Source organism: Cetorhinus maximus, chromosome 26 (genome assembly GCF_964194155.1).
Source record: "Cetorhinus maximus chromosome 26, sCetMax3.hap1.1, whole genome shotgun sequence".
Taxonomy (NCBI): domain Eukaryota; kingdom Metazoa; phylum Chordata; class Chondrichthyes; order Lamniformes; family Cetorhinidae; genus Cetorhinus; species Cetorhinus maximus.
This window is the reverse complement of record NC_135904.1, coordinates 23090858-23107567: the sequence shown is the minus strand read 5'-3', so window position 1 is coordinate 23107567 and position 16710 is coordinate 23090858. Positions and strand designations below refer to the sequence as shown.

At 42.4% G+C, this 16710-nt stretch overlaps 1 protein-coding gene across 1 annotated transcript in view; it reads left to right on the top strand.

The window, feature by feature from the left end:
* The first annotated feature begins 2346 nt into the window (after nt 1–2346).
* LOC144668386 (protein disulfide-isomerase A3-like) overlaps nt 2347–16710 on the top strand; it is a 28017-nt gene continuing 13653 nt past the window's right edge. The window contains exons 1-4 of the mRNA XM_078530368.1: nt 2347–2553; nt 10056–10134; nt 11275–11392; nt 14247–14354. Of these exons, the coding sequence (XP_078386494.1) occupies nt 2420–2553; nt 10056–10134; nt 11275–11392; nt 14247–14354 (439 nt within the window). The 5' untranslated portion in view covers nt 2347–2419. The remainder of the gene's footprint in view (nt 2554–10055; nt 10135–11274; nt 11393–14246; nt 14355–16710) is intronic.

Below are 16710 nucleotides of genomic sequence, written 5' to 3'. Positions count from 1 at the left end.
TGCTACATTATAGTTTCACCAGGTTGACCCCTCATTTTTAGGTATGCCTGGTGCTGCTCCTGGCATGCCCTCCTGCACTCTTCATTGAACCAGGGTTGATCTCCTGGCTTGATGGCAATGGTAGAGTGGGGGATATGCCGGGTCACAAGGTTACAGATTGAGTTTGAGTACAATTCTGCTGCTTCTGATGGCCCACAGTGCCTCATGGATGCCCAGTCTTGAGTTGCTAGATCTGTTCAAAATCTATCCCATTAGCACGGTGGCCGTGCCACACAATACGATGGAGGATGTCCTCAATGTGAGGGTGGGACTTTGTCTCCACAATGACTGTGCGGTGGTCACTCCTACCGATACTGTCATGGACAGATACATCTGCGGCAATCAGGTTAATGAGCATAAGGTCAAGTATGTTTTTCCCTCTTGTTGGTTCTCTGACCACTTGCTGCAGACCCAATCTAGCAGCTATGTCATTTAGGCCTCGGCTGGCTCGGCCAGTAGTGGTGCTACCGAGTCATTCTTGGTGATGGACACTCGAGTCCCCCTCCAGAGTACGTTCTGTGCCCTTGCCACCCTCAGTGCTCCCTGCAAGTGGTGTTTAACATGGAGAAGCACTGATTCATCAGCTGAGGGAGGGCAGTATGTGGTAATCAGCAGGAGGTTTCCTTGCTAATGTTTGGCATGAGACTTCATGGGGCCTGGAGTTTATGTTGAGGACTCCCAGGGCAACTCCCTCCTGACTGTATACCACCGACTGTGCCATCACCTCTGCTGGGCCTGTCCTGCTTGTGGAACAGGGCATACCCAGGCTTGGTGATGGTGATTTCTGGGACATTATTTGTAAGGTATGATTCCGTGAAGATGGCTATGTCAGGCTGTTGCTTGATTAGTCTGTGAGACAATGGGGTTGTTCACTCTGGCTGACTGCTTCTCTTTCTTGATTGGGTCTATGCTCCAGTTGTACTGGAGGAAAAACACGGGGTGTCTGTCAGCACACTTGGGGGCTTTCATGAATGATGGGCACCAGAAGGACAGATGTGTAATATAGACACAGGGAATAATGTTATGATTTGATCCTAATCAGGAAAGAGTCAGGCTGAGTTTCTAAGAGATACCATTAACGAGTACCCAACCAATGCATCATGGTTAGTCTTTTGGGGTTATCAGGAAAATAAATGATTAGGTCATTCCCTCATTTAGTGTTGTAACCAGCCTTTGATGAGACTTACAGACAGTGCATGTCCAGGCTTCGAACACTTGTGGGCCACAGTTACATGCACAGTTGAAATAGAATTAACTTGCAAGTCTTCTACATCTGATAACATAGGGTTCCAGGATCTGAAATGCCAATGTTACAAGTCCCATAATTTTTAAATTTTTGGTAATTATATATATGCAAGCTCTACAATAGTGAAAATAACGTATGCTTTCCTACAAAATTTGACGGAATTTGTGAAATCTTTTTTTCCTTCAGAAAAGGGCCAACTTCCTTAATCTCTCCTTTAATTCAAATATTTGCATCTTTAGGTTTGGTGATTCATCATAACAGGAAAGAAGGTAATAAAATTCAATCTGATTCTTATCAGTTTCACTCTCCACATATGCTGCCTTTTCTGCTCAGCACTTTCCAACTTTAGATTTCCAGTAAGTATTTTGCTTTTGTAATAAAATGAGTTTATTTTATTAGTTTCAATTAATTTTTTGTTGATTAAAGTGTCATGGATGAGGGATTGAACCTGTTTTGTGTGCGCTTCTCAATTTTTGAATATTCTTCTGCAGGGTGAATAATTAATGCCATTCATTTTAAAAACTGCACACTGTCAGTTGCAAGAAATGAGAAGACTATTTACATAATAAATCAAATGCAGCAGCTTTTATCAAGATCAAGAGCATTTATATAAAATCCTGAAATAATATTGAATGGTATCAAGTTGAAGAGCGTTTTACATAGTTTCATAAACTCAAAGTTACGGCTCTTTTTACTGCTAGAGTATTTCTAACAAAAACTTTCTGAGCACTTTTTCAGCACTTCAGGGATTAGTACTAAGACAATCTGCAGCATTGCCGAAACTGCAATGACAGGGCAGCTTTACCCTCCGGCCTCACTGCGCAGAATCCCAATCTCTGTCGCGATTGGTCCAGGTCGCCAGCTGCAGTGGCAATGCTTTGGCGCCTGTGATTGGCGCGCGCGGCCGCCCATGTGACGCGGGCCCCATCCAATGGCGGGGCGCCACACTCGGGGCTTTGGCTCCTTCCGTCCGGCTTTGCTCTTCCACTTTGCTGTCTCGCCCAGAGGAGGCGGACAGTGGCGGCCGGAGCATCCACGGTGAAGGATAAGCTCTCCAACCAACCCCCCCCCCCCCACTACCTCCTGACGGAACACGTATACACACACACACACACAGACAGAGCCCCAGCCGCCATGATTCGCCTCCTGCTCCTCGCCTGCACTGTCGGCGCGGCGCTGGCCAGCGACGTGCTCGAACTGACGGACGACGATTTCGAGGATCGCGTCGGGGAACACGACCTGGTCCTGGTGGAGTTCTTCGCTCCCTGGTGAGTACCCCCCCCGCCCCGGTACTTCAACTGGCGACCGACCGAGCCCACCCGCCGACCCCATTTTCCCGACGGTGCGCAGCGTTAAATGAGCCCGGCCGAAAGGTCCCCAACCTTCTTTCCCCCCCGCCCCGGGGACGCCGCCCCCCTCCCCCTATCGGCTCGAGTGAGGGAGCTCACCCTCCTCTGCAGGCTGATGGCGCATTGATCCGTGTGTGTGATGCTGCTGGAGTTAGAAGCCTTGGTATGTATATGTGATGGGGATGGGGGGCCCTCCTCGGGTACCAACCGGCCACTGGCCGAGCTCCGGTTTATCATCCGACCGTCTGATGGAGTACTGCGGCTGGGTGCGCACGGCTCTCTGGAACTTGTAGTCTTTTCTCTACCGGAGGTCCCCTTTCCGCCGGCGGGTGGCGCGGGCTCTGCGGACTACAACTCCCATGATGCCCCGGTGGTGCCCTGTCCTGCCAGCTGCCGCAGCCAGAATCGGAAATGATGGGCACGCGCCTCGTGGCTCCAGCCGATTGGCTCCCGGGGAAGCTGTGGCCGGCGCTGATTGGCGTATTGTCGCCCTGCCCCCTTTCTCCCGTAACGATGACGACGCCTGGTGCCAAGCGAATGATTGGGAATAGATCAGCCTGACCCCACAGCAATTACTGGGGTGTTAGCTGGATATGCATTGCTAACAATAGGTAAAGGGGCACAAACAATATACACCCGCATCGGGAACAAAAGGAACTTATCAAATTAAATAATTCTATTGTTTCTGTGAACTGTACACTCCAGCCCTGGTGGGTTCTGGTAATTCTAGAATGGGTTACTAACTGGTAACCAGTATAGATGCTATAATTCAGTCTTTCTTTCTTATCGTTAATTTTTCTTACTTTCTTTCATGGGATGTGGGTGCTGCTGACAAGGCCGACGTTTATTCAGAATCATAGAATTGTTACGGCACAGCAGGAGGCCATTTGGCCCATCGTGTCTGCACTGGCTCTCCAAATGAGATTATGATTTGGTGCCACTCTCCTGCCTTTGCTCCTGACCCTTGCATGTTGTTTCTATTTTAAATAATCACCCAATGCCGTCTTGAATGCTTGGATTGATCCTGCCTCCATCACAATTCCAGGCAGTGTATTCTGTACTCGAACCACTTGCTGTGTGAACCAGCTTTTCTCACATCACACTTGCTTCTTTTGCAAATCACTTTAAATCTCATTCTCTATCCTTTTTATGAGCGGAAACAGTTTCTCCCTATCTTCTCTATCCAGCCCCGTTATGATTTTGAACACTTCTATCTTAGGCTTCTCCTCTCCAAGGAAAATAGCCCCAACCCCTCCAATCTACATTCATATCATCCCTGGAACCATTCTTGCAAACCTCTTCTGCACTGTCTCCAAAGAGTTCACACCCTTACTATAGTGTGGTGCCCAGAACTGTACAAAACACTCCAGCTGAGGTCTAACTAGTGTCTTATATAAGCTCAGCATAGCCTCCTTGCTCAAGTACTCTATGCTCCTATTAATAAAGCCCAGGATATTGTATGTTTTATTAACTGGTCTCTCCACCTGTCCTGCCACCTTCAAAGATACAAGCATCCAGGTCCCACTGCTCCTGCACCCACTTAAGAATTGTACCCCTTATTTTATAATGTCTCCATGTTCTTCCTTCCAAAATGCATCACCTCACACTTCTCCGCATTGAACTTCATCTGCCACTTATCTGCCCACTCCACCAACTTGTCTGTCGAAGTTCTACACTGTCCTCACTGTTTACAATGCTTCCCAGTTTCATATCATCTGCAGACTTTGAACTTGTTCCCTGCACACCAAAACCTAGATCATGAATATATATCAGGATAAGCAAAGGTCCCAATACTGAACCCTGGAGAATTCCACTACAAACTTTCCTCCAGCCTGAAAAATATCCATTGACCATTGCACTCTGTTTCCTGTTACTCAGCCAATTTTGTATCCATGTTGCTAATGTCCCTTTTATTCCGTGAGCTGTAACTTTTCTCAGGTCTGTTGTGTGGCCCTGTATCAAATGCCCTTTGAAAGTCCATGTACACCTCGTCAGCATTACCCTCATCAACCCTCTCTGTTTCCTCTTCAACGAACTCCAAGTTAGTTAAACACAATTTCCCCTTTAGAAATCCATGCTGGCTCTTCCTGATCAACTCATACTTTTCCATGTGACTATTAATTCTGTCTCGAATGTTTGTTTCTATTTATTGTCCAATGCTAAGGTGATGTTGAAACACTGCAATCTCTATGGTGTACTATATGCCAAAATATTGGCTGAAAAATCTATCTTGTTTGAATTTGAATGAATCAATACTATCTGCTTTCACATTCTCCCTAGGTAACCTCTTCCATTACCATTTTCTCACTTGAGATTGTTTTAGATTTCTTTTCCTTCCAACCATCTTGTCCCTGCTCAAAAGTGCCAGCTGTGTCCTGTGGTTTGAGTATACTGGACAAGGTAACACATGTCATGGTTTGTGTTACCTGGTCCATTTTGAAATGTTACAAACAGCAAGTATGCCAGCTCTCAACCTTCTGTTTTTCCAATGTGAACATACTCAGTTTGCATAATTGCTATTCATAATTCAAACCTTGCATCTATTAGGTTGCTAATGCTGTTTTCTGTGATTATCATGAGGAAAAGAATCATCTGAAAGATAAGCTGACAATGCAGCTGAAATGTGGGAGTTCCGGAGTGGGGTTTACAGACAGTCTTCTGACTTAGCCCAGTGGTAGCACTCTAACCTAAGCTGATGCCACGCTTTCAGATAACCAAAACACTTTCTAAACACTCAAATTGCAGAATAATTGTGAATCTGAAACTTCACTCCTTGCACGTTCTGAGTTTTGAATAAAGTTGCTACATACAACTAAATTGTATTCCATTATTGGATTTTTGCATGTTTTTAATTGAATGTAGAGACTGCAGAGGAATGATGTGAAACAGTCTAATTGAAATCTTGCATCATGAGTAGATAATTTACAAATGAACAAACTATTCTCATCCAGTGACTTGGTGCAACAATGTTTGACTACATGATGCAATGCCAAGGGATACTATTACTGTATGTCCTACAAATGGATTAATCCGATCATTGATATGATTTATTTTTCTCTCATGCTACCTATGTGGACGAAGTGGATAGCTGTACCTATTTACCTTGGCAGCAGTTATGACACTTGATATATTTCAGTGGTTTCAGTTATGTCAGTCATGCATTTCTTTTACAATGCTCTGATTTTTCTGCTGCTAATCCAATAGAGTATATTTATTTTGTAGATTTCTCATTGCATATGATTTTAATGGAGCTGTTGCTACTTTGCTGGGCTGTGGAATTGGCAATTAACTTTTTCCCTGGTCATCACTTTCTGGAGGGACAGAGTACAGCCAACTTTCTGGCAAGAGCCTTTAAACCAACACCTATGAAATCTAGGCACTATTTTGTTCAAAGTCCTATGACAGTGACTCATTAGCTGGCATAAAACATACAATACATTTAAAACAGCCAAGTGAAACTATATAAAAATGTAAATTAGTTGGGAATGGAGATGGAAAGTGAGCAGCAGTGAGGTCTCAAATCTAGCAGCCCATTCTCAACTGACTCAAGTGGAGGGTAGCACCAGGATAAGTTGTGCTAGACCAAGTTGCAAATACCCTGTTGTTTCAATGCTCTTTCCTAAGCTGGCCACCAGTGAAACACAAATACTGACCCCAAAAAGGGGTTGTGGATTCGAGCAGACCGTTTATGCAGCTCTGATTCAGTGCAAAATGAGTGGTGAATTCCTGTCTCATGCAATCAGAGTTGGATGGATTACAAGCTTTGACATCATGTGGGATGATTAATGCTGCTGCCACAGTGCAGGATGCTGACAGCTTGAGTTCAGCTAAAGATAACTAGAATATAAAAGTTTAGAAACCTCTTCCCAATTTCCCCTAAGCCAAGGTATAGCAGTACCAGAGGAAGATGGAGACTACCTAGTCAGCTGCCTGTGTTGCATCCCTGCTTTCCACTAGCCCACTTTAAAGCTTCCCCCACCCTAGCTCTGAACTAGCATCTTTGTCTCGTTTCTCTCCAACCTCCCCTAATATCTCCTTCAGTTTATCTTGTCCATGTAACCAACTTCCTGTTCCCTCAGCCCTATTCCCACTAAACTGCTGCCCACCCAATTTCTCCCTTCTGGTCTCCATGTTGGCTGGTGTTAATGGTTCACTCTCTCCAAGTGTTGTGTCCCTCTCTCCTTTTAAATCTGCTGTCAACTTGCTTCTCAAAAAAAACCCTGACCCCACTGTCCTTGCAAACTGCCATGCATCTCCAAACTCCCTTCCCTCCAGTTCTTGAACATGTTGCCTCCCAAATCTGCCCATCTTTCCTGAACTCCATGTTTGAATTCCTCAAATCAGGATCCTGCCCCTTCCACAGTACCAAAAGCTCTTATCTAAATCACAAATTATATACTATGTGACTATGAGAAAGGTAAACATTTCCTCCTCATCCTTCTTGACCTGCCTACACCCTTTGACATGGTTGATCACATCACCCTCGGCCAAATCTTCTCCACTATCGTCCTGCTGGGAGGGAGGGACTGGTCTCCTGGTTTAATTGTTATTGTAGCCAGAGTATCAGTTGCTTCCTGCTCTTGCAGTTCCCCCTGGTGTCCCCCAAGGGTCCATAACTTGGCCTCCTCTTATTCTTCAGCAACACAGCTTGACCCCACTACCACCTTTTTGACTTCTCCACTGTTACCAAATTATTAGACTGCTTATCCAGCACTGAATGAGCAGAAATTTCTTCCAATTAAATATTGGGAATGATGAAGCTGCTGTTTTTGCTTCACGCTTTGTTCCCCAGCTACTGATTACAATCCTGTCCCAGGCAACAGTCTGAGATTAAACCAGTTTGTTTGCAATCTTAATGTCATATTTGATCCTGAGATGAACTTCAGACTATATACTCATGCCATCACCGAGGCCACCTATTTCCACCTCTAATGTCATTCCTGTCTCGGTTCATCTGCTCAGAGCCTTATGCCCTTGTTACTCTAGTCTTAACTATTCATGTGCCCTCCTTTCTGGTCTCGAATATACAACCCTCTGTAAATTTGAGGTCATCCAAAACTCTGCCATCCTCCTGACTCGCACCAGGTCCCATTCCCCTATTACTCCTGTGCTTGCTGACTTGCATTGTTTTACTGGAAGCCAGTGTCTTGATATTTTTTTTTAGATTCTTATCCTTAATTTCAAATGCCTCTTTGCCCTCACTCCTCTCTCATGTCCTCCAACCTCACAACCATCTTGAGATATCTGCACTCGGCTTATTCTGGCCTCTGAGCGTCCCTGATTTTTTTTTTATTGTTTCACCATTGGCGGCTGTGCTTCAGTTGCCTAGGCCCTAAGCTCTGGATTCTCTCCTTACACCTCTCCGCCTCTCTACTTTTGCTTTCCTCTTTTAAGACACTCCTTAATACCAATCTCTTTGCCCAAGCTTTTGGTTATCTGACTTAACATGGCTCTGGGCCACACAAGGGAAATATTTTTTTTTACAATAATGCTCCTGTGAAGTGCCTTTAGTATGTTTTATTATGCTTGAGGGAAGGAGAGCCAATGGAAAAGTTCTGAATTATCCATAAGGATATTGTAAGAGTCTGAAGGACAAAGCACAAAATGGTAATATTTACTTTAGTTGTCACCTCAGGTGGCCTGGGACAAAGGATAGAGTTACTTCAGAGTGTAAGCTTGTATGTGGCAGTCACCAAGAAGAATAATGGAGATATGAGCCACCACATTCTCATTAATCAGATCACTACAAGTGACAGTGACTTGAACTGTTCCTGCATATAGGTTCAATGCAGCATTGGTGTCTGAGATCAGGTTTGTTGGCTCCTTTTCTACTAGAGACCAGTGTCGAGAAGCCCAAAGAAATGGAGCACATGTCTCAAATGATAGTTGATTTAAGTCATTGGAAGCTGACAAACAGCGAACGCACTGTGGTAACATTGCAAATCATTTTATTAATCATTTCTCATAAGCATGTCTGATGAGACGTCTTTAAAATTGTATTTAAAAACTTGAGTTGAAATCAAATGTGAACATTATTAAAATGTAAATGCTTCATCTTTGTCTCCTTTACAAAATAGCTTCAACCTAGTAAAAGTACTTGGCTTTTCTTGGAGATTAATGTAGTAGTGAAAGTAAGTTGACCTTGATAGCATAACTTTGGTCTCAAAAAAGCTAACAGTTCTGTTCGGGTGCATCTTTTAGGGCAGTTTTAGCATGTGCATAGTTTAAGCTCACCTGTAGCTGTTCTGAGAAATAATTCTACTAAAATGTTTTAAGTTAAGTATAAATAAACAACCATGGGGTTATATTCCAATACTGGGATGAGGTGTAACTAGCCAATTTAAGTTGCCTTGAAATTTCTTAATGTAAACTTAACAGTGTTTATATCAATGCTTAAGTTCAAAATATTTCAAGATTAGTTTGATGCACTAAATTTCTCATCGATATCTCTATGCTTCCAGCCATCTAAGTGTAACGCACTTAGATATTTGAAAAATGTAAATGGAGCACAACAAAGAGTTGCAGCCTTTCCCTGATCTTTTAAATACAAATTGATATAGAATTATAAATTCCACTTTGTGAAATTTACGATAGCACAAAAATGTAGCACACTATCAGGCTATATAATTCATGGGGCTTGTGTTACTGTCTTATTCTCTAGTTCTGCATTTGATCCGTTTACATTATTTGCTACCTGCCATACTGGATTTGTAACTGTTGTAGGTGTTTTTCAGCACCACATTTCAGGTGGTTTCACCAAAAGGAGGCGAAAAGCAAATTGCCTCTTAACAATTTTACACCGAGGAAAAATACTTTTGAAATTATTTGACAAAGGACTTTTTTTTCCTACAATAGCTTTCTTTAGCCACTTCAGGAGGTATCAAACATGTTCATTAGATAAGTAGTCTGAAGAACATTAACAAGCTAGTAGCATAAAATTTCAAATTCTAACCACTTCCTGTATTAAAGGGCCTTTTCTAGCTCACCTTAATTCTTTTTGTAATTATCTTAAATTTGTAGCCTCTTATTGTTTCCACAGGTCAGTAAAACAACCTGTTGCTATTTACTTTATCATAACCCTTTTAATTGTGGAGAGCTTGTATCAGATTAGTCAACCTCAGTTTTTAAAGAAAGAAACTAATTTCTTAACTCTTTCATAACTAATCCCTCATTCCTGGTAACAATCGCTGGCTCAATCTTAGAAATCCCTTCCGAGCAGCACTGTGGGTGTACCTACACCACATGGATGACAGCGGTTAAAGAAGACGGCTCACCACCACCTTCTCGAGGGCAATTAGGGATGGGCAATAAACGCTGGCCTAGCCAGCGAATGAAAGAGTCCAATGTAGCTGAGTGTAATACCTGCAAGATCTGCTTGGGCTATATTGTGTTTTCTAATCATTTATGTCCACTTTCTGCAGGTGTGGCCACTGCAAGCGGTTGGCCCCAGAGTATGAAGCTGCTGCCACTAGGTTGAAGGGAAAAGTTCCTCTGGCGAAGGTGAGTTGCTAGTTGCCAGTTTTAAATCACATTTAACAAACTGGACCCCTTTTTCAAAAATGTGAATCTACAAGTACTTTATCACCACTTATTCCCTTCACTACATACTATTTACAGGTAGTGATAACCAAATTAAAATAGTAATAATGTGCACGTTCCCTTGTCAGAGCAAATGGTTCACCTGAAGTATATTTTTCTGCTTGTGTAACTAGTTCTTTGCATTGTATAAGAACTAGTTAAGTTGTAATTGTTGGTTATGCAATGCTGTAATATGCTGAGATTTTAAAGGGTGGAGTTACTTAGAGGTGGTATATGGCTAAAGTGGAAAATAATGAATGAATGCAGACTGGGAGTAATTTCTGGCACACAACAGTAGAAGTTCATTTCAAACTACTAAGTGGCAACTCGCAATTCTCAATCTGTTAAGAGGCCAATATAGTTTGGCAGAGATGGACTGCATTTTGGCATAAGGTTGGGGAAGTGTAAGGCTCTTTTAAAATCTGGAAGAGATGGTAATCGTTCCTTATGAACAGGATCACATCAGGGAAACTGAGTACGCAGCTGTATGGAGGGATATTTTGAATGCCAAACTTTCATTTGTTCCTCAGTTGTGTGCACTCTAATGTCAGTCTTGCAAGGGCTTACTGAAGTTTTATGGTTTTAAACTCATCGTAATACTTTATCCTTGATTAATCATGGATTAGTAAAACAGTGGAAGTACAGTGGGTACAACTTATAGGTTACTTATTCAGTTTATAGAGAAGTGATGAGACAAGAGAAAAACACAATTTAGCAGTAGTGTAATTAAGAACTTGGACAAATCACTTGTATATCACATCTGCTGGTTCTTGTCCTAAATTATTAACTTGGATCATTTCTCTCACATTAATGCCTGTAAAACTATGACTGTTGATCTGGAGCTAAAAATAGCAGTGCCCAGAATCTGTTAAAATTGTGGACATGAATAAAAATTGCAGATATCCTACTGCAAATCTTTGAAGTAGAGTAGGAAAACAAAACGTGTTTTTTTCTTTTGGAACAGCTGAGACACTAATTAAGCTCAGTAGAGTTTGTATTTTCTAAGTAGCTGAAGTTCAGCTGCCATTCTGGTCTGATACTTTGTGTTAACTCTTCAACCAGGTTGACTGCACTGCAAATACAAACACATGCACCAAGTATGGAGTCAGTGGTTACCCAACTTTGAAGATATTCCGTGATGGTGAAGAGTCTGGTTCTTATGATGGTCCTAGAACAGCAGGTGGGAATTATTTCCTCTTAGTGGCTATAATTTTACAATGCTTGTGGGCAACTAATGCCCACGTAGTAAGTGGTTCAGGTCACTATATATACCCTGATGGATTTAAAACCTCAGTGTCTGAGCGTTCTTGATAACAACCCTGATTTGCTTATCAAGTTGCTCTTTAAAGATTGGGTCAGTCGTACCCATCGTTTAAACTTATAGTCTTAAGCTCACCTCTTTCTCTCTCTAATTTCTCTCAACTCCTGTTTTTTCCATGAATCTCACTTCCTGTTCACTTAACCCCATTCCCACATGTTATTTTAATCTTCATATAGATTGGATGAGTCAAATTGGCAAAGGTAGCCTGGATGATGATATAAGTGTGCATTTGGGACAGTTTCTTAGAACATTGTACACAGTGGATGGTAAATGCTGAGCAGCTCAAATCTCAGAGGGAAACTTGAAACAGCTGCCACAACCGTTCCAGCGATTTGTATTTTTGTTTCTGGATGCGTGCCTTGAATTCAGTAGTAATAAGACCGCTGAGTCTTTGGAGTTTTTTACGAAACTAAACACTCTTTTATAAAAGCAATGATTTTAAGCACATACATTACAGATTACTACTATGATAACTCCTAGCTCCCCTAATTAATCTAGCTCCCAGTTTCACCTGCATTAAGGCAAAAGTAAAACAGCAGATTTCAATAGACCCAGGCAAAGCACAATACCCTGAACATTGATATTTAAAATGAATCCTCTTTGCTTCGGTTCCCATAGGCAGCAGCTTGGTACATAGAGGCTGGAGGCTTTTCACACTTGTTAGATCTTAGAATGCTGCCACCTTGCACATAAGCTCATCTCCTTTTTACTGGTTTCTCCCATTTTAATGTAAATCCCATTGTCCCAATATGTCTTTGCAACTTTACTTTTTCCATAATATAAACCTTTCATAGCACTCATAATCAATAATCTTTGGGAAAAATAAACACATTGTTTGTTTGGCTTAGCCTCTGGGTGTAACACCTTACCATCTCTTTGAAATTCGTTACTCTGGATTATCTAAAAATGCAAATGTTCTTCACATCTCCCTTTCTAAAACTTCGCCCATGTTTACGTATTTAGCATTTCAAACCTAGTTTCCCTTCTGATGCATCAAAGCAATCAGACCAGCTGTCTGTATTTCAATGAAAATCCACACACAAACTAATCCAAACCCCACAATTAACCCACCTTTACAATAAATTACAATAATATGAAAATAATGTTTTCATGGCACAAACCTGTTTTCTTTATCTTCTGCAGCTTTTAATGCCACACTATACTCCTCGAATGCCTCCCCTTGGTTATTCAGCTCAGTGAAACTACCTTCTCTTGGTTCTGCTCTTGTCTGTCAAATAGTGGCCTGAACATAATCTTCCTGCCCCAACATTGTTATCTGTGGTGTCCTTCAAAAGTCCATCTATCCATAGCTCCCTCCTGGTCCTCACCTACATGCTGCTCCTTAGTGTCATCATCCAAAAACATGGGATCAATTTCCATTTGTGTTTTTTGACTATCCAGTTCTATGCTTTCACTGCCAATTTGCAATCCCTCAACTGCCTTTTTGGCACTCCACTTATCTGGCATTCAATCTTGGATGAGCCAGAGTTAAACATTTTGGATGACCGAAGCCGTCATCCTCAGCCCTACTACAAACTCAATATCCTTGCCACCTGATTCTATTTCCTGTCCTAGACACCATCTCCAATGTAGCCAAACTGTTTGAAACCTTGGTCTCTTATTTGACCCTAAGCGGCACTTCTGGCATATCCATCATCATCAGAAGACTGCATGCTTCCATCTTGGTAATGTTGCCTGTCAGCTCCCTGCCCAGATGATGATAGCATAGTTGTAATGAGGCCTGGACTAATGCTCCAAAGCCATGAATTCAAATCCCATCATGGTGGCTTTGGGAATTTAAATTCAATTGATTAAAATCTGGAATTAAATACTAGTCTTATTAGTAATCATGAAACTGCTGGTTTGTTGTAAAAACCTATTTGGTTCACTAATGTCCATCAGGGGAGGACATCTGCCGTCCTTATCTGACCCGGCTTACACGTGACTCCAGACCCAAAGCAATGTGGTTGACTCACAACTGCCCTCTGAAATGGCCTAGCAAGCCACTCAGTTAAGGGCAATTAGGGATGGACAACAAATGCTGGCCTTGCCAGCGATGCCCACATTGCATGAAAAGAATTTTAAAAACTCCATTTGTCTACTCTGAAGCTAGTAATGCACATTTTAATATCTATCTTAATAATATCATTTCAGCTATCCCACTTCAAGGCCAGTTGGGAATGGGCAATTAACATTGGCCGCAGCGACACACTCATCCCAAGACTTAAAAAAAACCCTTGCCTCAGTTTATCTGCTGCTTACACCCCTTGTGCCTTTGTAATCTCCAGGTGTCCGTTCCAGTACTTCAACTTGCCCATGATCCTGCACTCATTCTTCCCATTCCTTGCTGACCTATACATTGGCTTCAGATCTCCCAATGCCATCACTTTAAAATTCTCAAGCTTGTATTTCAAATTTCTTTTGTGGCCTTGGCTATCCCCATCTTTCAGCCTTGCAACAATTGCCACCACCCCCAGAACTCTGCTTTCCTCTGAATTTGGCCTCTCATGACCCGTCAAAAAAAAAAAACTTGCCAATTATCTGAATAAGAAATAGTTTGGGCTTTGTGTATCATGTCTTGTGACTCACCCAGATGCTGCAACATGACTATTGTTTTAGCTTGGCACCACTCAGGGCCAATCGAGAACACTAGCTTGATTATAAGGATATCGTTAGTTATGCAGTAACTCATCCGTCTGTTATATCTGCAAAGATGGAATTGTCAGCCAGTTGAAGAAACAGGCAGGACCAAGCTCCATTGAAATGAAAACTGCTGAAGATTTGGAGAGCTTCATTAATGATGCTGATGCTTCAGTTGTTGGTGAGTACCTGTCAGTAAAGCTCTAATGGAACACAAGTTTTTTGTTAAAATGAGCCATGCCCAATTTGCTGATGGAGAAATTTGGTTTCATTGCTACAGCAACTTTTCACTGAGTAGAATTTAATGGATTACAGGTTAACCTGTTAAATAAATGAAAAGCAAAATGCTGCAGATGCAGGAAATTGAAACAAAAACAGAAAATGCTGGAAAAACTCAGGTCTAACAGCATCTGTAGAGAGAAAGAATTAACGTTTTGAGTCTGTATGATCTTTCTTCAGAGCTAAAGAGAAATAAAAATGTGAAATTTATACTGTTTAAGGGGGGTGGAACAGGTGAAGCTGGATAGAAGGCCAGTGATAGGTGGGGACAAAGGAGACATTGACAAAGATGTCATGAACAAAAGGACAAGTTAATGGTAGTGTTAAGAGCTAAAGGAGGTGCTGATGGTGGCATTAAGGTGAGAAAGCAGAATGTGTTAATAGCAGGACAAGGGTAAGCACTCTGGGAAGAACATGAACAAGTGACAGATGGCCCATGTGGGGGGAGGGAACAGTGGTGGGAAAAAGATCAAAAATAGGATTAAAAAGTGGGGATAAAAAATGAAAATAAATGAAAATGTGGATAAAAAATAAAAATGAATATTGAAAAAAAGGGTGAGGATGAAGGAGTGTTCATGGCCTGAAGTTGTTGAATCTTAATACCACTATCAGCATCTCCTTTAGCCTGTACCATTAACATCCCCTTTGTCCTTTTGTTCATGATATCTTTGTCAGTTTCTCCTTTGCCTCCACCTAACGCTGGCCTTCTTTCCAGCTTCACCTGCACCTCCACCCCCCCTCTTAAACAGTATAAATTTTGTCACATTTTTACTTCTCTTAGCTCTGAAGAAGAGTCAGACGGACTTGAAATGTTAACTGTTTTTCTCTCCGCAGATGCTGTTAGACCTGAGTTTTTCCAGCATTTTCTATTAAATAAATTGTTGGAAGTTTAAGGTATCTGAGCAAACTAGATGTCTGATTTTTAAAAAAATTCTTTCATGCTATGCCAGCATCTATTGCCCATCCCTGATTGCCCTCAAGAAGGTGCTGGTGAGCTGCCTTCTTGAACTGCTGCACTCCATGTGGTGTAAGTAAGTCCTTGTAGGAAAGGAGTTCCAGGATTTTGACCCAGCGACGGTGAATAGACAGTGACATAGTTCCAAGTCAGGATAGTGTGTGGCTTGGAGGGGAGCTTGCAGGTGGTGATGTTCCCATCCATTTGCTGCACTTGTCCTTTTAGTTGGTAGAGGTTGTGGGTTTGGAAGGGGCTGTTGAAAGAGCCTTGATGAGTTGCTGTAGTGCATCTTGTATATGGTACGCACTGTCAGTGGTGAAGAGTGTTTAAGTTGGTGAATGGGGTGCAGTCAAGTGGGCTGCTTTGTCCTGGACAATGTTGAGCTTCGAGTGTTATTGGAACTGCACTCATCCAGGCAAATGCAGAGTATTCCATCACACTCATGACTTGAGACCTGTAGATGGTGGGCAGGCTTTGGGAAGTTAGGAAGTGAGTTACTCTCGGCAGAATTCCCAGCCTCTGACCTGCTCTTGTAACCACAGTATTTATATGGTTGGTCCAGTTCAGTTTCTGGTCAATGGTAACCCCATGAATGTCGATGGTGGGGGATTCATTGATGGTAATGCCATTGAATGTAAAGGGGCGATGGTTAGATTCTCTCTTGTTGAAGATGATCATTGCTTGGTACTTATGTGATGTAGATGTTACTTGCCACTTACCAGCCCAAGCCGGAATGTTGTCCAGGTCTTACTGCATATGGACATGGACTGCTTTAGTGTCTCAGAAGTCACAAATGGTGCTGAACATTGTGCAATCATCAGCGAACATCCCCACTTCTGACCTTATGATGGAGGGAAGGTTACTGAAGGAGCTCAAGATGGTTGGGTCTGGGACACTACCCTGAGGAACTCCTGCAGTGATGCCCAACAACCACTCTCATCTTCCTTTGTGAAAGCTGGAGACTTTTTCCTCTGATTCCTATTGACATTTGCTATGGTTGCTCGATGCCACACTTGGTCAAATGCTGCCTTGATGTCAACGGCAGTCACTCCCCCTTCTGATCTTGAATTTAGCTCTTGTTTATATTTGGACCAAGGATGTATTGAGGTTAGGAGCTGAGTGGAACCCAAACTGAGTGTCACGAGCAGGTTGCAGAGTAGGTGCCACTTGATAGTTCTGTCGACAACACCTTCAATCACTTGCTGATATCGAGGGTAGATGAATGAAGTGGTAATTGGCCCGGTTGGATTTGTTCTGCTTTTGTGGACAGATGTACCTGGGCAATTTTCCACATTGCTGGGTA